This window comes from Terrapene carolina, unplaced genomic scaffold (assembly GCF_002925995.2).
Source record: "Terrapene carolina triunguis isolate 2854851 unplaced genomic scaffold, T_m_triunguis-2.0 Scaffold58, whole genome shotgun sequence".
NCBI classification, from domain to species: domain Eukaryota; kingdom Metazoa; phylum Chordata; order Testudines; family Emydidae; genus Terrapene; species Terrapene triunguis.
Window position 1 is genome coordinate 42,148,008 of NW_020664409.1, and position 27,065 is coordinate 42,175,072.

Sequence of the window (27,065 nt, forward strand, 5' to 3'; positions counted from 1 at the left end):
GGCTGCCCGAAGCCGGTAGCGCTGGCTCGGGCAGCTTGGCTCTTAAACAGAGCCGAAGTCTGAGAGGGGAGGAACAGAGGCAGCTGGAGCCGGGGAGGAGAAGTGCCCGGCCGGCGGCTGGGGTCAGGAGGCAAGGGGGGCTGCCCGAAGCCGGTAGCGCTGGCTCGGGCAGCTTGGCTCTTAAACAGAGCCGAAGTCTGAGAGGGGAGGACTCGCAGAGCAGCCGCGGGAGGGGAAGTGCCCGGACGGTATTTTTCCCGGACATGTTCGGCTTTTTGGCAATTCCCCCCGGACGGGGGTTTGATTGCCAAAAAGCCGGACATGTCCGGGAAAAACCGGACGTATGGTAACCCTACTACAAGGTAAGTAAACTTTATTCAGAAGCCACAATTTTGGGGAACTAAGACAAAGAGAAGTTAAATGACTTCTGCAATTCTGCAAGTCCATGGCATGCTTTTCATTTGCTGGTGTTTTTAAAGCTCTGTGTTCACAGATGTGCAATGAACTTGTTTAAGGCAATGTTTGCTAAAGGTAGCAAAGGTTGGGGATTTGAAACAGCTTGTTTGACTCTTGAGGAGTCTTGTTTTCAGCTAGTACAGCCTTTGATATTTGTATATTACTGCCAGTTCTTCCAGAGTAATGGAACACAAATAAACTGTAGCAGACTCTCATTTGTGAGGAGCTGCTAGTTTAGTATATGTGGGATTTAAAGTGGAAATGGCTATGCAGTCCTTTGTTTTTATCAAATCTTATCTCCCCCAATTGCTTACAGAAGAGCAGGGCAGAAGAGTAGTACAAGATTTGCACATTTTCAACAATGAGGACTGACAGCTGCGGTAATGGTTATTAGCTCACAGGAGATAGTGCAGGTGTACTGTCTCCCCTACAAATGCACACCTTTACATTACTAAGATGACTGCCCTTTAGGTCTTGTCAGGAGAAGTGTCTGTTGTCAGAGGATCAAGAATCTCTATTGACTAGCGGTCTTGGATATGTGTGGCAACAAAATGGTGATGTTTATTACCAGAGTGATATTCTGTGGAACTGTGGGCACTTTCCAGGATAGATTTGTAACCCACACACCTCCTGGGTGTGGTATTCTGTCCCCTCTAGTGGCACTGAGACCACTTAGAGATTAATGAGTCTGCTACAGCCTCGGATAAGGACTAAATGGCTTTTAGCTCAGGCAGTAGAGGCTCATGCATTTAGCTGCAGAGGTCCCAGTTTTGATACAGACTCACTTGCAAAAACCTGAGCTGTTTTCTTTGTTAGCATGAATTATTGCAAATACATGGTAATTTTTGTTAGACAGTTCAGTCCCTCAGCCCCAGTGTTCTGAAATATTTGGGGCCTTGTCTGTACTACAAAATAGAGCCATTGCTGACAACAGTTGTTTGCAGCTGAAGTGGTGCTGATCAGTTTGTCTACACTTGTCTACAATTGAACTTGGCCTGTGTTCAACACCGGTTCACCTGAAAACTGGGTTAGCATCTGCTGTCAGCAGCAGTTCTGTTTTGTAGATCAGACAAAGGCCTAAGACTCTGTAAAATACAAACCTGTGCCATGTTATCATTGTGTGCAAATTGGCTGGACTACAAACTGACATTTTCCAAGATACATCTGAAAATGTTCAGTAATTCAAATGCTTTACACAGAATCTTGTGGCATGTTGCAGTCTCACTTAGTGTGATGTTTGAGTTAAGAAACTCTTGTTTGCAACCAATATCTAACGAAATGCATATTTACAAATTAAAAACGTGTTGCTTCAAATGGGTAATATTAAAAGGTTTGTATCAGCACGCATGACTGCTGATTATTGCTATTATCTGCTATTATTATTGACTTTCTGGGTTGTCACCTTGCAGGCTATCATTAATCAACAGTCTGTATATTTCATATGCAGTATCAGGGTGCTGGCTTCTGAACAAATATGCAATTTGTGGTAGTAATTTATCTGTAGGCAGATAAAAATTTTCTAAGGGGTATTTCCTAGATGTTTTGTGTTTGATATCTGGTAAGATGATCTTCTTGTTTTTTACACCCTGTCCCTCGATATAGATCTCTCTGCACAGGCAGGGCTGCTGTAAGCTTCCAAATATGATCCCCTGCCAAAGCCTGATATGACAGCTATGTGAAACAGCACAGAGAGCTCTTCCTTCCCTCCCTCTGGAACTGCCTGCATTAGTAACCATCCCTAGATAATGCTGACTTGTGATCTTATTTCATATAGATACATAATCAGTGATTCCAGGATTCAAACTCAAAGGCATTGCCTTTGACTAATATTAGACCTGGCACAAGCAGTACTATCAGCTACCTCTCCACTGCACATAGGCAGGCATTGACAGTTTGCCATTTTAATTTTGATGTACTGCGACAGCATGTTTTCCAAATCCCATGTATTTTTAAAACAGGTTTCAAAGGAAGGTTTGGATTTTTTAAAGTTTAGTTAGTTTCTTAACTGTAAAACACCATGTTCAGTGGAAAATGTGATTAAAATTGCAATTTGACTTCTGTAAATAATGCTTCTTGTAATTTGTAAAAGGGGGTTGTTTTATTTAAATAAATACCTTTGGAAAAACCTGCGTACAGACTACAGTGTAGTAATTTTGCAGGTTTAGTGTTCTGAGAAACAGAATAGCTGCTGAGCTCTGTTGCTGCAGGCTCTCAGGAATGTCACTCACAGAACATTCCTTCCCTGGGCAGCCAAGTTTGGAAGTCAGTTAATTCCTGGGTGCAAACGAGTGTGTTTGTGTGGAGGGAGACAATGAGAACAGAAGGCTTTGTTTTCTGTGTCTGTCTATAACAACAATCGGTGAAAGCATCTCCTTTCATCCTGCAGAAGACAGGTAAAAGACAGCTGAATGAATCTGTATTTATATCTAAGAGGAAAGAGAAAAATGGTGGGGGTGGGTATGGGGGGTGGAGTGGCAGGGGAAGAGAGAAAGGGAGTGTACCAGAGTGCCTGTGATTGGTAAGATTCGCAAAGGCATCTGCCAGCGGGACTTCAGTGGAATGTGAAACCAAATCATTTACAAGTTAAAGATAGACACAGAATACACAGCACATTGAGCCAGGATTAAATTCATCCCTCTCTGCCTAGCTTCTCACAGAGTTCTGTTTTGTCAGCTTTCCTCTGTCTACGTTAAGGACTTTAATAGTACTTCTTTAAATATAAAACAACTCTGGATTCATTGGAATTATTAAGGTGGCATAGGAAATCATGGTGCATACTGAAGGGTAAGTAGAAAGTTGTCTTTTGGATACAACTTCATTACAGCAAGTTTATGGGGCTTTTCTGTCTTGGGATTCAGGACAGTTCAGCAGTATATTTAAGATGAGGTATGTTTCTAGATAAAGTTCCTTGTTGTCATTTATGACTTATTTGGATTTTATGTTTCAGTGAGCTGGAATTACACAACTGTACTTGTTTTTACATGGTTAATACATTTTACACTTTCATAATCTCAGCATTATAATTGTGAATGGAGTTTTCCTGTGATTTTTTTCCTACCCATACTTTTAGTTTATTCATCAGTAAGATTTGCTGATTGTTGTTGTAAATTGTGCTTCACCAAAGTTGAAATAAACTTATTTTTCCATGGTTAGAAGGAAGGTAATCATTGCTGTAGTGTTCTTCTGATTCTGAATTGTTCATCGTTTCACTTATCTGCCATTTTCTAATGTGTAAATTGTGAACACAAAACAGGTTTCATTACTTATACTAGTCGTCCCCCGTCCCTCCCAAATGCTATTACTTGTCACTGTATAACTTTCACTGTGGGCTGTTTTGTTTTCTCTGAACAAAGTCATTTTTAGGTTAATTCAAAAATATGGTGATATTTCCTTAAAAAGTGTGGAAGTATAGAAAGGTTTAGGATGCCATTGTTCTGTTTAACAATTTATCAAAAATAAGTATGTACTATATCTCACAGATGTGCCATTTTACTGAGCAGAGATACTTTGAGCTTGTGTTAAATAATTTCTTATATGTTTCTGACAAAGCTGATGTTATATATATGACAAAATGGGCTTTTTAATATCAGAAAGTCAGCAAGGCGTTTGTTTCCTAGTAAGAACTTCTATTCCAAGGATTTAATATAAAACTGATTTTTTATCAGAATTTTGGAAGTGCATGTATCATTTTTCAGTGTACTGTATGAAAATTTGACTTTTGTAAAATGTAATTCCTGGCTTAAACTTTTGAGTCAGCATACCCAAACTTATACAGAATTTCTTTTGCATAAATGCTGCCCATAATAGTCGTAGGGAGCAGGGTGCTTTTTATAGAAAAATAGAAGTTCTGCCATTCTTGTTTATAGACTGTGTAGCTTAAGGGTTATTTAATGCTACAAGTCAGTCTTTGCCTTGCAAAATATACTGAGCTGCACTTGACTGAGACAGAAACATCTTTCTTTCATTTGAAGGAAAGATGAGGTATCTAGTAGCTGCTACCCCTTTGCTGATTGACTGATTTCATTTATATCAATCAACTTGCCAGAATTTTATAATATCATTGGCATCTTTTGTGTCAGCAAGTCAAATAAAAGATCATTTCTGCTTTGATTATGAAGGTTGTATTGAATTGCATGAGTTAAATCAAGAGCTGGGGGCGTGGGAGAAACTGCAGAACTCTTAAGGCAAATTTAAAACAAATGTAAGAGGAAGTAATGACAAATATGCTACTATAGAATGGGGCAGATAGATGCTCAGCATTGAAGTCCGTGGAGCTCTGACAGTTCACACCCACCGAGGATCTGCCCCATGGTGCTTTTGTAGCTAGGTCTTATTCTACAATGGTTATTTACATAATAGCATCATTGTAAAAAAGTATTATTTCTTAGCTGATGAAACATAAAGAAACAGATGTAACCTTGACAAGAAAGGATGGTATTGTGAGTGAAGCAACGAACTGGGACATAGGAGATCTCTGTGCCTTTGGACAAGTCATATAATCTCTCTAAACCCTTGTGAAAAGAACAATAATACCTTTCTCACACCCTTTGTCCATTTTTGTCTATTTATATTGCAAGGTCTACGGCCAGGGACTGTCTCTTATAGTGCCTAGCACAATGGGGTTCTGTTCTCATGTGGGGCCTCAAGGTACTATTGTAATACAAATATAATAAGAGATTAGGGTTGTTGGCTCTCTAGATGAGTGTGTGGATTTCTGTGGTTTTTTGTTAGGTCCCAAACTTGAAAGAGGGAGGCTGACAATGAGAGCTGAGAGAAAATCAGAATTTTCATCTCTTAAGAAATTCTGATGTTTTAATATTTTGTTTTCATCTCAAATTGGGATGAAAATTTTTGATTTTCAACTTGTCATGGAACAAAATATTCCTAAAAATTTTGAAAGCATGAAACTTTTTGTATTGACATTTTTGATCAAAATCAAACATTATGGAGAGACAAGGTGGGTGAGGTAATATCTTTTATTGGACCAGCTTCTGTTGGTGTGAGAGAGAAAATTTTGAGCTAATCAGAGCTCTTCTTCTGCATCAAACATTTTGATGTTCGCAAATATTTTGTTTCAGTTTGTTGAATGTTTTATTTTGAGTCAGTTCAACATTAAACTTCATTGCTGTATTTTGGTGCTTTACCTCACGGGAGTTGTAGTACTGAAGCATGATATCCCCATTCTTCCTTATGGGCAAGGCTCCTTGGCTGGACTAAGCATCCACAGTTATGTAACATCCATGATGCACCGTACAGCTTTATCAGAGGGAAGTACACATTGCATCCTGGGAGATGTAAACCCCTAAGGAATCTAGCCCATATGAGAGAATGGGGGCCAAAACTACAACTTCCATGAGGCAATGCTCACAATAGAGAAATGCGGGAGGAGGGTGGAGGTTGCGTCAGTTCACATTTAAACATTTTGGGTCAGTTCAACACAATGAAATATTCCAAATGGGGTTGAACCCACTTGAAACAAAATATTTCATTTAGAGTTTTCCAATGAAAAATTGAGAATTATTGGCAAAATTGAAATTTTCCAATGGAAAATTTTGATTGTGCAGAAACTGCATTTTTCTGTTGGAAAATCGTTATGATGGAAAAATCCTGACCAGCTCTGCAGACAATATTGTAGTGGACCAGCTGGTTTATATGTGTACTACTGAGCTCTAGTAGAAGGGATTAACTGTTGCTGTAACTTTGCAATGCTGTCACCTACTGAAGATTCTCTATCTCAAGTAGTAGAGACTTGTGCTTTTGGAGCGGGAAGTTCTGAATCCCCCCGCACCCATCAGTCACGATGAACTTCTGAATGGCTGTGGTGTGAGACACAGGGAGAACCATGCAATCCAAAGTGGCTGTGGATTAGTTATATTTTGTACTAACGTCTATTAATCCAGTTCTTGAGAACCACCCACTAGCTGCAGTGTAGGAATCTGAAAATCCTTCTTCTCTGGGTTCCACATCTTTTCCTTTGGCCCCTGCATTCTCCCTTTCCCTCCTCTGCATCTGTTTTTTCTCTTCCTTCCTTGGCACTTTATGTAACTCTTCCTTTCTTTCTGGCCCCAGACCTTCCAGTTACTACTTCCTTGAGTGTCTTAAACCTCTTTTTGCCTCTCCCCTCACCATCACTCTGGTTAGCTGAGCACCAAGTATAAGGTGCCTGGAGATAACAGGAGTTTTTTTAGGACTCCACTGCTCATATCTAGGTTCCCAACATCTTCAGAAATTGACTTGTAGAGAGTGTAAGACGGGTCTTCAAGGCCCTTGTTCTCTATCTCTTGGAATGGATCCTTGAGAATGCAGGTATTTGTTCTGGGCCTCAGTGCCCCTAAAATACCTCTGCAGTAACAGTTTCCTTCAGGCATTAACAAATTTTACTCCCAGAGCTGGTGCCATGTTTATTTTGGCATGCAGTGCCTGCTGGGGTTCACTGCATCCTGGAGAATCTCAGATTTATAAACTCAGAGGTATTTCAGCACAGTCTCAAAATATGATGCCTACATGGCCACCTTTCTAATCCCTGATTCTACGTGCTTTCTCAATTCCATTCTCTAGAGAGAGAGCACCATTGAAATCCCTCAATCCATCAAGTGGTTTTCAATTTCTGACTGGTTATTGATCAGATTGTTTTTGTAGCAAGAGATGAGGTACTTACTGAGTGAGCTCAGAGACTTGATGCTAATTTATTTGGTGGCAGGATATGAAAGTATATTGAAGCCTCACATTAATGGGATGCTGAATATTACAGTTGTGGTAGGTGAGAGAGATCCTAATATGCTTTGTTTTGGGGGGGAAATGTAACAGAGACAGCAACATCTGAGTCTATGAACTCAGATGTTGCTGTCTCTGTTTGAGTCCTGGCTTGGTGTGTCATCTCATATTGTATCTGGCAGTAACAACAGGATTTTGGGATCTTTTCAAAGAACCAAGGTCATGATGGATAAGCTGTGAAAATAGTTCCTCTGAATATTCAACTATGTATCTTAGTATCATGGATCCGTGTGCTGAATTGTACCATTTCAGAGGCAGAACTGTTAAGTGGATACAGGCACTAAACAGAGAGTCAGGGTTTCTGTTTCTGTCTTTGGCTTTAGGCAGGTCACTTAACTAATTTGTGTCTCAGTTTCCCCTTCTTTAAAGATGAGGATCATTAAGTTTGCCCAGCTTTGTAAAGTGCTTTGGAACTTATGGCTGAAAAACACTACTTTTTTTTTTATCATCACAATAAAACCCCTCTCCAATAATATGCTTTGCTGTACAGTTGTCAAAGCTTGGGCACTGCACTGTAATATAAAGAAAAGGAAGTGTATAATACTGAAGTTTTATACATGTAATTAGACTTAAAAATACATGCTTGAGCTCTGACATGGTAACCTGTTTTTTGAAAGAGAACTAAGGTAAAATAGAGGAGAATTCATTCGGGTTAGCAGAGCTACCCTTTGAGTAGCCATTAACAAATCAGAAGAATGATTTGCAGATAAAATTAGTCAACAAGTTTATCCTGACTTGCCACATTTTAAAAATATAATATTTTAACAAGAATGAATACTTTCTGCTAGCTAATACTTTTTCTGTCACTGTTCCTACATGATGGGATGTTTTCTTTGGAAAGTGAGCAAGCACTGGCATTACATTGGAATGTTTTTGATTCGTAGGAGATTTTCAGGCCAGGAATGTGTTGGTTGCAGCTCCATATTTTTGTATGTTTCTCATCTGTACCTGAGTGAGAGAGATGCTGTATCATTCATTTTAAATAAAAATGAATCACCATTCCTTGGTGGTGGTGGCTCACTCTTTATTCCTTGCATAATGACAGGTTTCAGAGTAGCAGCCGTGTTAGTCTGTATCCGCAAAAAGAACAGGAGTACTTGTGGCACCTTAGAGACTAACAAATTTATTAGAGCATGTTTGTTAGTCTCTAAGGTGCCACAAGTACTCCTGTTCTTTATTCCTGTAAACTGACATCAAATTGACCACTATTACTAAAAAAACCCACTATGTTAAATTGCACAGGTGACCTTAACATGGGCATTTCCTAACTTTTGAGTGCTTGACTTTGCAACCTTAACATTCTATTTAACATAGTGTCTTTGAACATAATTTCATATTTTAAAAGAACAACTGAAGAAACAGAAATTCTATCATAGGTCTATCATGCACTTCTACATAACTTGGGTCATAAGCATGGTTTGGACCACTATACCCACAGCACAGACTTCTACTTGAATTAATGGAGTCTCTGATGTACTCTCTGTGGGCCAGCACTAGAGAGGGATGAGACATTCACTTTGTCAGTGAGACTCAGCACTCCTGGATTAAATCCACATCCTGAAGTGGAGTGAACTCTAGTGACCCTTCTGCCTCTGTGCCCCCAGACTGTCTGTCTTTGCCTGCACCTATCCTGTCTCCCTCCTTCTCCCCCTCCCACCCCTGGTTCCTGCTCCTCTTCTCCCAGTGCTCCTGCCCTGCTTCCTGCCCTTCAGCTCCTGCCTCCTTCCCACTTTGTTCCTGTATATCCCCAAGCTCGTCTTCCTTCTCCTTTGCTGTGTCTCTTCCCCCCCACCCCATTCCTTATAAAGTTGCCAACTTTGGTTGGATGATTTCCCAGAGGTTTCATCACATGACATTATCTTTAATTAAAGATTAATCTTTAATTCCTGGAGACTCCGGGACAAACTTGGAGGGTTGGCAACCTAATTCCTTACCCTTCTGCATCTCTGGCTTTCCCCTTCTCCTTCACACTGCCTGTCCCCCAGTAGCAGGACCTCATTCAGAGTGTCTCTCTGCTCCCATTTCCAAACACCTCCAACAAGCAAAATCACCACCTGAGAACAAAGGCCTTTACACCTTAAGAATGACAGTCAACACCGACACCCCCTTCTACTCAATAAACCCCTACCGACCAACCAAAAACAAGACATTAATAAAATCTAAAAAGTCATAAATAAAACCCCTACCCTAAGCAAAGTTTTTGTTCTGTAAAGGGAGAAATGCTGGAACCTCCATGGCCCACTAGGGACTTTCCTAGTGAAAGGAAAGTGCTCATATGTGAAAGTTGCTCACATACTACTGCGAAAACCTTAGATAGAAAGAAAAGGAAACATTTGCTCTTTGGGGCAATTTAAACACACACCTATCTTAATCTATTAAATTAGGCATTACAAACAGACTGGAATTGAACTACATGGGGGCAGAGATTCTGGACTCAGTCATCCTCATCTGTCCTGAGTTTACATTCAGGGCATTTTAAGAAAGATTGTTTGGGGCAGAGGGAAAATGGCTGGAATCCATTTATCTCCAGCTGGGAGCTAAAATGGCCTCTGACATTACTGTAAGTAGTGTAGAGGCTACTCTAAATAGCTCCACTGGTTGAGGTTCAGGAAGAGTGTGTTGTGCTTGGGCGTGCCACTGCTCTAACCTTGGGATGTTCACTTGGTTGGGGGAATCCTTTTGGGCAGCTTTCTGGATTCTTTGAGCTTCTAAGGTATCACACAACAGCTATATCAGTGGCTGGGGATTAAGCCCCATGTCTGTCCCAGTATTTGAGTACTCTCTTAGAGTATGGGTATGTCTACACTACAGGATTAATCCGAATTTAGATAATTCGAATTTGGGAAACAGGTTGTATAAATTCGATTGTGCGCGGCCACACTAAGCACCTTAATTCGGTTTTAAACCACATTAATTCGGTGGTGTGCGGCCACACTACCCCATTAACTTAAACACAGTAATTCGGTGGTGTGCGTCCACACTAACCCTAATTCGAATTAACAAAATCGATTTAGGCTCTACTCCGTTCGTCGAGGTGGAGTACAGAAATCGATTTAAAGGGCCCTTTAATTCGAATTAACTGGCTCTGTAGTGTGGACGGGTGAAGGGTTAATTCGGATTAAGGCAGCTAAATCCGAATTAAAGTCCTAGTGTAGACCAGGCCTTAGTCTACACTGCCATTAGACACTTATGGCTGACCCATGCTGGCTAACTTGGGCTCACGAGGCTCAGGCTAAGGGGCTGCTTTATTACAGTATAGTAGACATTCTGGCTTGGGCTGCAGTCTGAGCTCTAGACCCTCCCACCTCACAGGGTCCTAGAGCCCAGGCTCCAGCCTGAGCCTGGATGTCTAAACCACAATTAAACAGCCCCCAACCCAAGCCCTGCAAGCCCAAGTCAGCTGGCACCAGGCCAGCCGGGAGTTTTTAATTGCAGTGTAGACAGTACGGTAGTGAACAGGCCAGCACTTTCAGCAAGATGGCCTGTTTGATCTAAAAGGTCTCTTCCATCTCTAACCTGTGCAAGCTGAGAAACCTACAGATTTATTCATGAGAAGTCCTTGCTCTAATTTGTGAGTAAATTGGCTTAATCTGTGCTGGTTTTGCTATTTAATATCGTGAATATATTTTCCAGGAAATGTGCATATGATAAATAAAGCGACTAGGATAATATATCAATACTCACTTCTTCCCTAAAATGGAAATAATTCCTTGAGTACAAGTTTCCTGCCTACTTAGTATTCATAACTGAGCATGCAAGCTACTATATCAGCCAGCTACTGTGTTATGTCTATGAGATACTCAAGCTTTGGGATAAACCAAGCATAGATTAACCAGCTCTGACTGTACCTATTTCACAGGTCATTAATCTTGCCCTTTCTCTGTTGCATACCACTGTAGATGAATGTTAGGGTTTATATTACATGTAACCACATATGCTGGTGAGCTCAATAAAGAGCAAGGAAATAAAAATTGGATGCGTGTCCTTTGAAGAAAATATATTAAAAAGCTTTTTCCACCCTATCTCAAGCTGATTAAGCACCAGAATGAAAGAGGTGAAGGTTGTTCAAATATTAGCCAAGTCCTTGCAGGATTTGTAGTGGTTTTGACTGTTTTATGTAAGAGCCACAAAAAGATGTCTTTGAACACAAATCAGATTCTTTCATGAAACACCATTGCAATGGCACACTTGGCTCACTATGAAAATACAAACTAGCAGCTTGTTTTGTCCAAGTTGAGAAGTGTACTCACAGCACTATGCTGATAGTTTTTGACGTTGGCGATAATGCTGCAATTGACTCTGTTTTGTTGTTGCTGCTGTTCAACAAAACACATGCTCCAAAGTCAGGTTTCAAAGATCTCTGAGCAACAGTGACACAATGTGTGGTATGTATCCAGGAATTTAACTATCATACGCACGCCTCACTTTAAAAGTTACTTAGCTGGTCCTTACTAAGTTATCAAATTTCTGTCTTTGCATCACAGGTCGTATATGATCCGTGTCAAATATCTGTGGACACCAGTCTCTCAGCCACTTAATAACGAATCCTGAATTTGAAACAAATCTGGGGATTCTTAGAATTAAATCTTGCCCCTTTTGAAATCATTGAGAGTTTTGCTGTTGATTTCTATAAGGCCAGAATTCCACCCATAGGTTCTGATCCTACAAACAGTGACGCACATGCTTAACTTCACTGCTGTGGCCCCAAACAAGAAAGCAAACAAGCAGCACACAACACAGACTTGTGTTTTAGATTTTGATATTCTATTTAATGGAATGTTTCATTATTAAAAGAGGGAAGGAATGTTTTTCCAAATGTGTTTTCTGTTGACAGTGACCATATTATTTGAATTTAATATTCCTGACTGGTATAAACTTAAATTAAATAGTTCTTTAGGTTCTGGTTAATACTTTGTAGTAAAAATCATGTGTTCAGATTCTCAACTGGTGTAAATTGGAATAGCTCAGTTGAAAACATTTAGCTCTTGGTTACACCAGTATAAAGCCAGAGTAAATCCATTAGTGACATTACTTTGTACACTGGTGTGACTAAAGTCAGAGTTTGGCCTTTAAATGTACAGTATTTTGATATAAAGGCTCAGTGCTGATCTCAGGTATGTGTGTCTACATGTTTCATTTGTCAAAATCCACAATTGCATATGAGCAAATTTGTGGCAGGGTTTTCTAACTCTGCAATGCTGTGTCCTGCAGAAGAGGTAAACATACATACGTAAGGTTAGAATGAAACCCATAATACACAAATGTCAGAATTTGGGACCACAGGGTATCAGTTGTTAATAACCATATAATGTTATTATCTCTGACATTAGAAACATAATTAAATCGGAATCATTTGAAACTACCATTGGGGGAAGAGGACAGAGAGAAACAGTTTAATCCTCACCACAACATGTTTTCATTGACCTACTTACAGTAGTGAAGAAAGTGTCCCTTCCCATTACAACAAAATGGATTTGTTCAGCAGTTTTATAATACAACTGCACACGAGGAGATTGGCTGATCCAGCTATTCCAGGAGGACTTGGAAAGGAGAATAACATTATTTCAAACACTTAATACTAGGAAGTGGAATTTCTCGTCCAATCTGTAATGTTGCTAACCTAAGCAGTTCAGCTTTAAACACTTGCTGATGAAAACAAAAGTATTGAGAGGAATAGGGGGAGTTTCAATAATTACAAAAAATATTTTGTTCAGAATAGGCAGAATATGTCTCATGGGCTAATACCAGCAGAAAGCTCTATTACTATGTCAGGATCTTTCCCCATTGGTTTGGAAGAGTGAATAGTTGATTCTGAACCCGATTTATGCAAGTGAACCTTCTTCTACTGGCAATCACATTTTCATCCTCTTTATTTTCCTGGAGGTTAAGTTCCTGTCTCTCCCATGATCCCTTTTCTAAAATATGTTGCATTTTCAGTGTTTCCATTTAAAAGCTGAAGTGAATAGGCTTGATTTGGAGGGTCTGCTCTTGTTTCTGGCTCCAGTTCAGTTAAGTAGCTAAGATCATGCTTAACGTTTAAGTACATGAGTAGTCCCAGTGAATTCAGTGGGACCACTTATGTGCTTAAAATTGGGCACATGCTTAAGTACCTTGCTACATCAGTGCTGTAATGCAAAGCCTATGTAGAGTTGTCACTGGTAGCAATTTGTCCTGTATGATAACTATGGCATTATAATATGCACAATGACGTTGTCTGGATTCTTATTTATTCTTTTACATCCTGCAAACCTTTGCTCACTTCAGTAGCCCTTTGACTGCAGTATGACTTCATGCATGAGTGAAGATTTGCAGAGTTGGGCCCACACCCTGCAGGATGAAGGATCGACTTGCCCAACATAATGCTCCTTTGAAATTTGGAATAAGTTACATGAACATCCCTAATCCTGTCTGATGAGGCATCCCACTTCCAGAACAACACATCGCAGTGCATATGCTTGGAAACCTACTGGCATAGCAAGGCTGTTCCCCTCATTAAAAACTTTAGTTCTGCCATTTTTCCACAGCATGTGGGGTGGTGTCTGTCGTGTGCTTGGCGGCCCCCCTCCTGTGCTAGAGACAACTGTATGTCAGAGCAGTTGTATATACGTAGTCTGCACTGGGACCCTGAAGACTGAAAGTTGCCATAGCAATATCGTTATTTTATGACCGTGTTAGCCCTTCTGAACCTTTATTGTGTCCTACACCCAGACTAAAATGACAGAACGTGGGGCTCTGGCTGAGGAAAACCTTCAAAGCACGAAACTGTGCCTGTGAGTGCTTCTCAGTGCTACTGCCAGGGTAGAAGCTGCACAATGGCTAAATAATGCTTGTGGCAATACCTGTTAAGTGCCTGTCCTATGCCTGGAATCAGATGTCTGATTCATTCCTGGAAAAGTGAATATTAATTAACATTTTACAGATGCTGCATGGGCTCATATCAGTACTAGAAAAAAACAGAACCTGTGCAGGCTGTTTTCAAGGCTGTCTCGTGAATGGGAGACACCTGCACTGATTCAGGTCGATGGTTGTGTTAGGAATGATATGCAGACCTTCTGTGGCAACTGTAGAGATCCAGGTCAGTGCCTGTAAAAGGTTAATTAATATTTCCACCTTTGGGCATATTGCTGATGCAAAGTCGGCACAGGACCGGCTCTGTTAGCATTTTGAATGCTTTGTGCTGCACAGGCTATTTCACATGAGGAGGGTCTTTGGCAGGTAATTCCGGATGATTTCCTTTCAAAAGGAATAATATATTTTAAAAATTCCCCCAGTGAGGTTTCCTCTGGCAGCAGCAGCAGCCCAAGTGTCAGGGCTGCCTTGTCAAGTGCCAGCTGGCTCAAAACCTTCATTGTGCAGTGTCTTAAAGTGGCCCAGATGCATATGAAGTCTAGGACAGTGCTATTTAGCAGCATATTTTAGCCTTCCAAAAACATCAAGGTAAAGTGTTCTCTTAGCTAGGGAGAAGCAGGGAACCGGAGGAGAGGATAAGGTAAGAGAGCTAATGGTTTGATAAGAATAGTTTTTCTAGAAAAATCTGCTGCTCCTTTAGGAGCCAGGTATGCTTGGAAAGCTGGCTGAAGTAATTAATGGACAGCTCACTTGGACATCCTAGGTCAAATTTTCAGTAATGAGGGACAATGGGTGTGGTGTGCCCACTAATCAAGTGTGCTCTTGCATGCAAGTCCAGTAATAACACATGCAAACTAGTACTTATGTGTGTAGTACTCCATCTTCACCTCTAATGCAGGGGCTTCCATCACACCTAAGTTTGGAAATGCAGCTCTTGCTGTAGGTATAAGAGAAGTTACACTGGAGAACTGACTTTTTGTTTTAAGGCTATTGTGCAGCTTTGAGCGTACAACTGTTTTTATTTATTATTGTATGTTGGGGTTAATAAACCATCTGTATTTGAAAATAAACACTTGCAGTTAATCCTTTTTATGCCAATCAGGTCACATTCCTTACAAGGTACTTTTTGCTAATTTAATATTGTCAGAAACATTAGTCATTGCAGCGTTCACTTAATAAGACACAGTAGGAGTGAGCTGGAATTAACAAACAAAAAAGATTTTATGCATTTATCTCCAGTGTTTCACATGTAGAAAAAATTAACTAGAAACAGAGCAGTTCAGTCATTTCAAATGGTTACATGTGTTTTAAAAATATCCATCCATGTTAGGCAATGATCAACTAGGGCTGCCTTGGCCCCCAAGCCAAGGTTCATAAACCACACATGAGAGTTGTGAATTGGGGAGGGGAGAGAGCAACTTATTATTAATTGTGTCTTCTTTAATGTCCCCATTAAATGGCTATCTAGTGTGGCTGTTTTTTGTGGCTAACACATCGTTATAGGGCTGAGCTACTGTTTCTCAACTAAGCTTCCTTTGCATTGGAAATGTTTTCGATCTGAAGAGTGGGGGTGTGTAATATAACCTTTAAAAATGGTAACCTATAGATGCACTGACAGGGACATGAAATTAATGGACATGCTATTAAAAGTACAGAACTGGAAAAAGCACTGAAATAGGAACAGCTTTTATATAGTCAGTATTCATTATGTACTTTAAAAAATGTTCTGGTACGTCAGTTTGTTGTAACCTAATTGGTTTTTTTTTATTTTATTGCCAGATGGTGTCCAGCAATTTCAGATTAAGATACTCTCAGTTACCCCTACTTCCATCCCTGAGTGATTGGGCACTCTGATGGGTCTCTTTTATGCTTCTTCAGCTCAGTATTCCAAGACCTTCCTGTACCCTGACTCCAGCCCTGGGACCCAACTACCCTCAGCAATTGACTCCACTTACCCTGTTGGGTGGGTCTGATCTGAAGAAGGGCTCTCAGAGGAGCATTGTTTTCATGGGTTGGGTGTGCTGCAGTTAAGCTATCTTCATCTTGAATTCTTGGGGATGGGCAATAACTTAAAGATAATACAATTTACACTTGCCCATTCAAAGTGAACGCAAAGTCTGTGTCAAACCCCATGAGATCAGACTGGCAAAGTTTGACGCCCACTTTGAAATGGTTGCTGTCATGCTGACTGGCGTGGCTCACAACTGTGAGTGCCAGTCTCAGGGCAGAAACCTCAAACTGGTGGTATGTTCTATAATTAGATATTACCAATCTAGTAACCAATGTGAACTCCTAAAGCACAATAACCGTCTTACCATGGAGCCACAGACAGTCCTCTTGGGCATTCCAGTCTATTTTGCCACCCAGGCAAGCTGGACTAGATGATAAATGGTCACTTACACCAAAGATCACAGAAGACTCAGGTTGCTCCCAGTCCCAAGAGACTACTTACTTACCCCAGGTCAATTTGTACCTCTGATCTCACACCAAAGACTCTTGTAGCCAATCCTAGTAAACTAACTAAGGATTTATTGACTAGAAAATAGAAATGAGTTATTTACAGGTTAAAACAGGCAAGGCATATACACAAATGAGTTGCAGTCTATGGTTCCAAAATGTGACAGAGATGTAGTAATCTGTCAGACCTGAATGTCTTTTAGGGCTAAGCCAGGTTGACCCTGGGGAGCTCTGCTTTTGTTTCCTAGCTCCATCCCTGTGAGAATCCAAACAGCAAAGAGATGAAGAATTTTCATGTCCGCTATGTTTATTTCCTTCTTCCAGAATTCAAGCTGAGGGGATGAGTTTTCTTGCACATAGCATCTTCAGATATGTGAGTGGGCCATTGACCCAGTGTTTGTATCATGATGTTTCCCAGTGGCCTACTTAGTTTTCATAGTTCTTATTGATGGATGGGGTATTCTGCTCCTCATTCCTGGGTACACAAGTTCAGAGCAGGCATTTTTACAGTTATAAAGCAAAACTTACATATTACCTTATAGCATGAAATACAGACATTACAAGTAAGAATAATGCATGTAGCAACTTACAAGCATTTTATAGAGTTTAAACACTAAACACATCTTTACAAGTTTAATGCCTGTCTTGAACAATACTAACATACAGGTGAGCTGTCTGATTTCCAGCTATGAATTCGTCAGTGCTCAGCTGATGCCTACAGCCTTGGCAAGAGCTGGCAACTGGTCTACCAGAGGCACAATGGCACACATGTGAATGACTCCACAATGTAGTGGAAGCAGTAGAGAATGCCCCATAGTGCCTTTATTTTTGATTCATTTATCCACCTATATGTTGTTTGATAGGAAAATACTGGAGTTTTCAAAGGATGTAGTTCTAAAGCTTATGAAGCATAAGGTGTTCCCTGTGCAGTTTCTACTGAGGCTTTTCATCTCAGAGGGTCAGATCCTGAGAGGTGCTTAGCCCTTCTCAGGCCCTTTTGGGACTAGTATATAGAAATTAGGTCATCACCACCATACTGCTGACAGAGTAGGTTTGTCCCATATGGAATGGTTTTTTTAATGCTTGGTCCATTGATTTAAATGTCCTCAGCAATGAGCTTCCATTATTATTACTTATATTATGATAGTATCTAGAGCCCCAATTAAGATTGGGGCCACATTGTGCATAAACACGTAGTGATAGACAGTCCCTGCCACTTTATAATCTAGAATAGACAAGACAGGCTATGAATCAGAGGGAAAATAGAACCACAGGAGATCAGAGTTCTAGTCCCAGCTGAGCCACCAGTCTGCTATATGCCTGATGTCCTACTGCAGGCTAGTGGCTCAGCTGGGGATAGAACCCAGTTTTCCTAGATCCTGGTCTAGTTCCCTATCCAGTTGATAGCATTTCTCAAGCAGTGGGTTGTGATCCACAAGAGGAGTCATTAAAAGCAATCATGGGGTTGCAAGGCATTGAAAATTTCATTACATTCTAAAGCAGTGGTCACCAGCCCGTCAATGGCAATCCACTGGTTGATTCTGGAGCCGCTAAAAGTCTGGAGGCGCAGCGGGGCTCAGAGGCTGCATGCCTGCCGTGGCCCCACGCTGTTCCTGGAAGCAGCTGGCTGCTGGCACGTCTCTGCGGCCCCTGGGGGGAAGAAGGGCGGCTGAGGCAGCTCCGCACGCCGCCCCCACCCCCAGCACTGTCCCCGCAGCTCCCATTGGCCAAGAACCGGCCAATGGGAGCTGCGTTGGCGGCGCTTGCAGATGCGGGCAGCACATGGAGAAGGTACACACTATACATTTTCAAACAGTGATTTCTTTTGAAAACTTTTCAGATTAGTTTTACAGCTATATCAGAAAATGAATGATTGTTTGGTTATTTCATTTACTAAAGGTAATTGAAGCAGATATTTATGAAGTCACTGGGAGGTGAGCTATCTCCAATTCAACAGGTTAATCATTAATATTTGGAGGATTTTCTTGCCGTGCTGTATTAGCAGAACATCACCAGACAGACATTTAAATTGTTTTATTTAATTAAAACAACAACGTTAAGTATTCTGGATTTTTTTCTTCAACAGCAAACAGATAATATTTTAACAAAACAAGCATATGTCCCTCGCTTCTCACATTTATCTCCAGACTTCTTCTCCTTGTCCAGATCTATTCCACCCCCAACAATCTTCTATGCATTGAACTTTTTGAAACTTTGCACTTTTAGAGAGAAGTAAGGGATTAACTCTGTGTACACAAATTTCCAGAGGGACAATAGAGTTGAGGTCTGTTATTTCTCACCCCTATTTATTATTTATTTATTTAAAAACATTTTTGCTGTTAACAAGCATGTTACCTCTGGAGATACAAATCCACAGTTTGAGAACTGCAAAACTAAGCATCTCCGATGGTATCTTCTAGACTGAGCACTGAGTCCCATTGGGTAGATAGAAAGATTAACCTAAATAATCTATGAAGAAGCCTGTGGAACCCCATAGGATTTGGTCATTAATCTATGAACTATTGGAACTCATTTACAAACATTTTCTTAAATGTTACATGAATATATTGTCTAATACTATAAAATTAGAATTTATAATTCCTATTCCATGATGAGATATCTTTGAGCTATAATGTATCTTAATTAAAACTATCTTTAGATAAGTTTTTTTCCTCAAAAAGTATTTTATCAAAAAAATCTGATTTAAATAAAAAAAATCCGATTTTTTTGATTTTTTTAAAAACATCATTGATTTTTATCCACCCTGCTCCTGCACCCCAACCCCCTGCCCCAGGCTCACTCAGTGCACACCCACAGTTGAGAATGTTACACTGATCTGTGACAATCCCTGAAGGATTTTGGATCTATAAACCACAAATGACACTAATAAAAAGTAAAACTCATGAAATGTCCAGTGGATTCTATGAGATTAGGTACAGTATGACCATATGACGCCTGCACCAAAACTCTCCCCCAGAGCTTGCACCCCTCACTTCTGCACCGCAACCCTCTGCCCCAAGCGCAGCCCTGAGCCCCCTCCCACACTCTGAACCCCTCGGCCCCCAGCCTGGAGCCTGCACCCCCTCCCGCACCCCAACCCCCTGCCCCGGCCCGGTGAAAGTTAGTGAGGGTGGGGGAGAGCGAGCGACAGAGGGAGGGGGGAATGGAGTGAGCAGGGCGGGGCCTCGGGGAAGGGGCGAGGTAGATCCTGGATTGATCTTAAATTCAAAAAGTGATCTTGTGCGTAATAAGGTTGGAGATCACTGTTCTAAAGCAAAGAAAATCTATACCCTTTTGCCCTTACAAGTCAAGTATTCTCTGGCAATCTCTCAAAATGCACACTCAAATTATGTAGACTTATCATTGTTGTCATTGATATTTTTGTAGTAAATGTAAGGGAATTGTGAAAATCTGACTTCAAATAATGGGTTGCCAACCTGTGCTCCACTAGACCACACTGCCAACTCTGAAGAGCCATCACTTCCCTGGGGAGACTAGACCGGTGGTTTTCAAAGTTCAGAGTCTCTACCTGTTCTGACACCACGCTGTGCCCTGGAAACGGCCAACAGCAGGTCCGGCTCATAGGCAGGGGGGTCACGGGGCTCCACGCGCTGCCCCCGTTTCAAGCCTGGGCTCCGCACTCCCATTGGCCAGTTCCCAGCCACAGGGAGCTGGAGGGGCGGTACGGGCAAGAGCCACGCAGAGCTGCTTGCCCACCTCCGCCTAAAGGAGACCTGCTGGCTGCTTCCGAAATGCAGCACGGTCCGCGGTGCCAGGACAGGCAGGAAGCCTGCCTCTGCACTCCAGCTGTGCTGCTGACTGGGAGCAGCTGGAGGTAAGCTTGCGCCCCAACCCTGTGCCTCAATCCCCTGCCCCAGCCCTGAGCCCCCCCAAACCCAGAGCCCCTTCCTGCACCCCAACCTCCTCATCCCTGGCCCCAGCCCAGAGCCCACACCCCCAGCCCAGAGTCCTTACCCCCGCCCACACCCCAATCCCCCGCCCCAGCGCTGAGCCCCCCTCCCAAATCTGGAGCCCTCTCCTGCTCCAGTTTTCTTCAACTGGGCTGCCAGAAAAAAGTTTGAAAACCACTGGACTAGATCACACTGTAAGAGATCTCACAGTTAAGGGGAATAAGATAATTCCTCTTCTTCTTGGGTGCTATCACTTTTCAAATACTTGTTCAGCTGGAAATATATATATAATATCCTCAGATTTAATTTTGAGGGCTGCTGTTTCATCTATCCCACATGTCTCTTTTAAAGAATATGTTACAGATTGGTACTTCTGCAATTAGGATATTCAGATACAGAGTTCTCAGGGCAGTTTAGACCTCAAAGAATTCTTCCTCTCTCCCCTCCAGGTTACATTACCTTAAATAAAGGCATTGCTGTGTATAAAATATGCATAATTATGGATCAAAGGAGCACAATGGCATTTTGTTACTATTTTCAACTTTGCATTTCCTTTCAACTGATCTAGTGTGACCTTGCTATAGGTAAAATGTGTTCTGCCTCTCATTTTGGTGTTTGCATAATAAACTCTCTTTAAAACTCTTATTTTAGCTATTTTAGTATCCCGGTAAAATGTTTAATCCTAAATTGTTTTTCTCTCTGTTGGTAGTTTATAACCATGTCAGGTCAGTCTTTTTTAGGATGGGAACTCCCACAAATGATAGACATGATTACTGAAAAATACTTCAAGAATCATTGCTTGCCGATTTGGTCATTGTTGCCTGTGACATATTTTGATTGAGATAAATGGGAAGCCCTGACGTTGAGATCTTAGATTTGGAAAATAAAGTTATAGGTATAAATACACTGATTTTGCAGTTATTAGCACTGTCATGGTAATAACTCAGAATCCTCATCAAGTTTATGTAGGCAGTGACAGTAGAACTAACTTTACTCCAGTTACTACCAAGACTTTTGATTGCACTGGTACTTTAAAAGCTATTAGAGCTATCCTGAATTCTACTAAGCCACATGCCTTGGGAATGTAATTTTTTTAGATAAGTAAAATAGCAGTAGTTCTTTCCTCAATCTCATCAATTCTCATCAATCGTTATCATAAATATTCTGTGACTGCACTGGTAAATTTTCATAAGACTTCTTTCTACTTCTTAGTAAGGCTGGGGTATAGGTTTGAAAAGCAATAATAGGGTCAACCCATTGCATTCAGACTCCATTGGCCAACAGGATACATATTGTGTGCTTCCTTAAATAATGTTCCTATGTTTAGATATTTATAACCACTTGTGAGGTTAAATTTGTATACATTTTCATGTGGCCCAAGCACCATATTGAACATACTATAAAAGGCAGTGAGCACAGTAGATGCCTTCCTTTTATAGTGGGAACTTATCTCCTTAGTAAGAAACGATAACATTTGAAGAGCATATGACCTTTGGGACATGTGTGAACCTTACCTGCTCAGTTTCTACATCTGAATCTGAGTCGCCATGATTTATCATTGGTACTTAAAACTTCAGGCCACCCTGATGTTTAGAGTTACGTGTGTTTTATACTGTCCATTATTAAAGCCATGGTTGATGCGTGAACTGCCGGCTGGGGGAGGCTAGCCCACAGCCCCGACCCTTCCATGCCCCCTGCCAGAGACCCCCCCCCCATCACAGCCACCAGCCCCCGCCCCAGGCTACAGCCCCCAGTTCCTGAGCAACCCAAAGACCCCCAGCCCGGAGCACTGGGAGGGTGGGCAGCATGTTCCCAGCCCACCCCCCAGCCCCAGAGCACCAGGAGAGCGGGCGGTGCGACCGCAGCCCCTTCAGCCCTGAAGCGATGGGAGAGCAAGCAGCGCGGCCCCAGCCCTGGAGCACCGGGAGGGCAGGCGACATGGCCCGAGCCGGGGCCACCCCACAGGGAGACTGGGGCCGGGCCAAGTGGAAACAGGAGAGAGAGGCTGGGGGCAGAGCATGGGCGGGACCACACCTGGTTGTTTGGGGAGGCACAGCCTCCCCCAGCCTATGATACGTGCCACCCATGATTAAAGCTAATGCTCTTATTTATTCATGCACAATGCAGATATCGTCTGTAATGCCCAACTTACTTTTAAAAAATACTTCCCCATCAACTCTCTTTATGATCCAATTACAAGATAACGTGCATATTAATCACAAATTAAACTATTACCCGACTGGATGTTCATTATGAATGGGAGAGCACTTACAGCCAGTAGGATACATTAATCATTTATAAGGAGTGAGCCATTAAAATGAATCTCTTTTTTTAATATTGTAAGATGAGCTCACAGACGATATGAAAAGCTTTTCCAGTGAAGATGTTCAAGGACTCTTCAAACTTCCTTTTGCTTAGATTTTCTTAGGGTTCCACAGTTACACACTTGCCACAGGGAGACAAGACAGAGCATGAATGTGTCAATTATTTGGATACCTCTGGGTTAAATTACACTTAATCTTGCTATGCATACTAAAAAGTATATATGTATTTTAGGCCTGATCCTACAACTGTATCTCTGTAGGTTGGTCCCCAGGTCTACCTGGCAAACTATTAATTTCCGTGGGGCTTTCCATGGTGTGACAATTCGGGGAATCTGTATATACAACTTTTGAATTCTGTTTGATATTGTGGGTTGTTTATATGTATCTTGTCAGACTGCAGACTCCATTTTGCATGTGGGGTTCTTTACCTTTTGTTTTCATGTTACCTCCATGTTGGACTGGCATTCCAAAGACTTGTAGCAAAGGGCTAACATTCAATGAAGTGATCTCCCATTGAAATGGAATCAATCTAAACAATAGGCTGGCTCCTATTCATGAAAACTGCTTTATCAGAGGAGAGGTCACCTAGCAGTGAAGTCACTTGGTAAGGGCCTGTTGTCACCTAAAGAGGCTGAACCAGGAGTCACCTGATAAAGAAACTGAAAAGTTATAGAAGGACTCCTTGGGGAAGACTAGGGATGTGTACAGGAAATATGGGACAGGAGAGAGGAAGGAGATGGACCATCCATGGTCAGAGAAGGCTAGGTCACTTAGAAACAGCTCCGTGTTTCAGAACACAAGCCATGCACTGCAGCCAAAGGACCTTGCATGGCCACAGACAACTCTGACCCCAGCCCAAAGAATGCTGTGGAATTGTGAGGAAACTGAGGCAGAGAAATGCATATAGGATTTATTTGTGTACAGAGCTGTGTATTTCTCATGCTATTAAAGAAATAGCAATAGTGTTGTAGAATCCAATGGAAAGTGTCTGTTTTTCATGTGTTACTATATTCACATGCCCCTTGAAGAAGTAAACTGTGGACCCAGAACACCATTTGGCTTGATTTCTAGAAGAGGATGCGTTTAAGCTACACGGGAAGTCTGCGGGGTCAGCATTGGTTCTAGGGAGTCGGCAGTGGGCCATGTGATCTAACCTGTGAGGAAAGAGTGCCAGACAGAAGATCTGCACCCTGAAAGTGTACCCAGAGGCCCTAAGATAGGGACAGTGCCTAGACTCCGTTCAGAATCTGTGGATTTAAAATACCAGGGGAATCCAGCGGCTGGATCTCCTCACAGCCGTCGGTGAGTGGCCTAGAGGGGACACTTTACTGCAGATGTGACACATGGGCCATGGGGTTTTGCCTGCACAGATGCATTTGCAGAATGGAAGCTGTGATCATTCAAGACAGATTTCTCAAACGGACTGAATTCTGAACTCTTGCCGAGATATCTTTTGTACCAAGGATATCTTTATTACTTAGGAAAGCCAGACCTATGTACTTCAAAATGTCAAAGAGATAACAGAAATGGAAAGAAATGTCACAAGAATAAAGATGGAGGGCCCCATTTTTCCACTCTGGCTGAATGGTGCTTACTCTCAGTGGAGAGTGGGAGTCTCAGGAAGCCAGTGATGGCTCCCTGTTCTGAGGTTGCCCAGCTCCTTTGGGAGTTGAGACAATAGGTGCCTACACTAACTTCTGCCAGCAGCATAAGATCTGTAACAGACTTTGCACCAGGGGTCAGTCAGGTGTAACTGAGCTTTGCCCCCATACAAATAATATAGGACAGTCCTCTTATATTATTTGTATGGCACAGTTTGAATTTCATCTAGTTAATAAGAACCAACTCCTTATCTTTGGTCTCTTGGTTATTGAATGTTGTACATGTAAGTTATGAATTTGTACTTGTAAGTTATCCATATATGATTCCGCTGCATACAATTCATGATCCAGAACAGGGATCGGCAACCTTTGGCACGTGGCCCGCCAGAGTAAGCACCCTGGCAGGCCGGGCCGGTTTGTTTGCCTACCGCATCCGCAGGTTCAGCTGATCGCGGCTCCCACTGGCTGTGGTTCGCCGCTCCAGGCCAACGGGGGTGGCGGGAAGCGGCCAGCACATCCCTCGGTCCGCGCCGTTTCCCACAGCCCCCATTGGCCTGAAGCGGTGAACCGCAGCCAGTGGGAGCCACAATCGGCCGAACCTGCAGACGTGGCAGGTAAACAAACCGGCCGGCCCGCCAGGGTGCTTACTGGCGCGCCACGGGCCAAAGGTTGCCAATCCCTGATCCAGAACAAAGGTGGTTATATTGACCCTATATCAAGTTGAAAGATAGAATTGCTTGAAAATAACTTCTTGTAGAAATCTTATTAAAAATAAAATTTAGCTAGTTATTATGGAATTGAGAGTCCTATTCATTCATTTGTCCAGTACAGAATGGAAGGTCAAACTAAATTTGAGCCCTTAGTAAAGTAGTGTCACTTCATATTAGTATAACAAGGGGGAAAGAGATAAAATCACATATTACTAAAGATAAAAGGTCCACAAATCCATTTACAAATTTAAAAGCAACAACCTATACAAGTATGGTTATTATCCTTAAAATGACAGCTCTGTCCTGTATAGTGGAAGAAAGAGAATTTCTGGCTCTTCAGAATTTCTCTTGACTTGATACAAAAACTTCATTTATATAACCTTAAGATTATGACGCTCAATGGAAAAAAGCCAGGAAATTAAATATACTATTGCAGATTCAAATGCTGTCTTTAACATGGCTGCACAATAAGTGTATTAACATTTCCTTAAAAAGTATGATAGCTATTGTGCAATGGGCAATAACTACTTTTAAAAATATCCTAATATCACATCTTATTCAGTTAAAAAATAAAAACAACTAACACACATGCACATTACAAAGCTGCCCGGGCTGTATTTTGTTTATTTTTATAATGTATTCTTTATACATTAAATGAAAATAAATTCTAGAACTGTCAAAACTGGTGTGGTTTTGTTTTTGTTTGTGTAATTCTGAAAAAGTCCATGCTGTATATTTTACAGTATATTCAAAAAAATTGCTTCTAGACTGAGAACTTCTGTGTCCAGTGTGTATTGTTATAGCAATTTAAACTCAATTGCATAGCTCTGTAAATGCATGTCCACTATCTGGGAAGAAGGTATGGTTTTGCTCCTCTTTCTCTAAATACTGGTTTGTGTGTGAAATCTCTATTAGGTGCTCCTTTCAGGACGAGAATAGAAGTGTATGTTCCAAGTATCCTCTTTCTTGGATCTAACATGGGCATCCATCTCAGATTGCTTTTTCCACTACTGAAATATGACTGTACTAATTTTATCTCATCAGGCTGTATGGTTCTGTTCAGATGGTAGTGCCAAATTGTCTAGCTCTGTGGATTTCAGACACATGACCTTGGGAGAGGGAAAAAATAATCATATTGCTCAAGCCTCCTGTATCAGTTCCAAGTATACTTTATAACATGTCATATATACCCATTTGCCCCATACTCTTCTTGATCTGTGTCTAGTCTGGCCACAGATTTTCTGTGGATTCATTCAAGTTCAGCCCACTGCTCAGTGGAAACTATCCAGAGGAACTCTGCCTGGAGGCGTGATCGATTAAGGCAGGGGTGCCCAACTTACAGCCCATGGGCTGTACATGGCCCAACAGAGCATTTCATAAAGCCCACAGCCTGCTTCAACACAAAATACTAACGGCCCATTCATAAGTGGTTTGTCATCAGGTTTACATAATTTTAGTTTACACAAATGTGTAAAAAGACAAAACTGTCCATAGAAACAACCTATCTAAATACGTACAAAACAAGCTGAACTTAAAATGTAAATCAATACAGGTGACTTTAAATCTGATTAAAATATGTAGAATCTGTTTGGTCCACACAAGGTTGTGCTTAGGTTTATGTGGCCCATGTATGTAATAAGGTTGGGGACCGCTGGATTAAGGGCCCGGAAATATGCTCTACCTTTGTAGAGCACCCCATACCAGCTTCCTCCTCCTGGTATGATGGATGGATGGCCGCCTTGGCCAACGTCAGGAGATTGATGAGGAGATCTTGCGACTTTGTGGGGCCACGGATGGGATGCGAGTGGATCAGGAGGTGCAAGTGCAGCCAGAACCTCAGTAAGAAGTTCTGGAGGGGCCGGAAGAGGAGCTGCTCTCTGATGCACTTTATGTAGATGTGCTTGAAAGATGCATAGTGAATGAGAGAAGGGTTTGCAGAAAAGAGAAAGGAAGGTCTCATGGCTAAGACAGATGAATACTGCC

The 27,065-nt window shown here is 41.7% G+C and overlaps 1 protein-coding gene across 12 annotated transcripts in view; it reads left to right on the forward strand.

The window, feature by feature from the left end:
* The first annotated feature begins 2,789 nt into the window (after nucleotides 1–2,789).
* DTNA (dystrobrevin alpha) overlaps nucleotides 2,790–27,065 on the forward strand; it is a 229,987-nt gene continuing 205,711 nt past the window's right edge. For 11 of the 12 annotated variants that reach the window (XM_026661918.2, XM_026661871.1, XM_026661896.1 and 8 more), the window contains exon 1: nucleotides 3,068–3,240. In XM_026661918.2, coding sequence (XP_026517703.1) covers nucleotides 3,224–3,240 — 17 coding nt within the window. In that variant the 5' untranslated portion in view covers nucleotides 3,068–3,223. Of the gene's footprint in view, nucleotides 2,850–3,067; nucleotides 3,241–27,065 lie in introns of those variants that run through there. The other variant, XM_026661892.1, reaches the window with a different exon arrangement.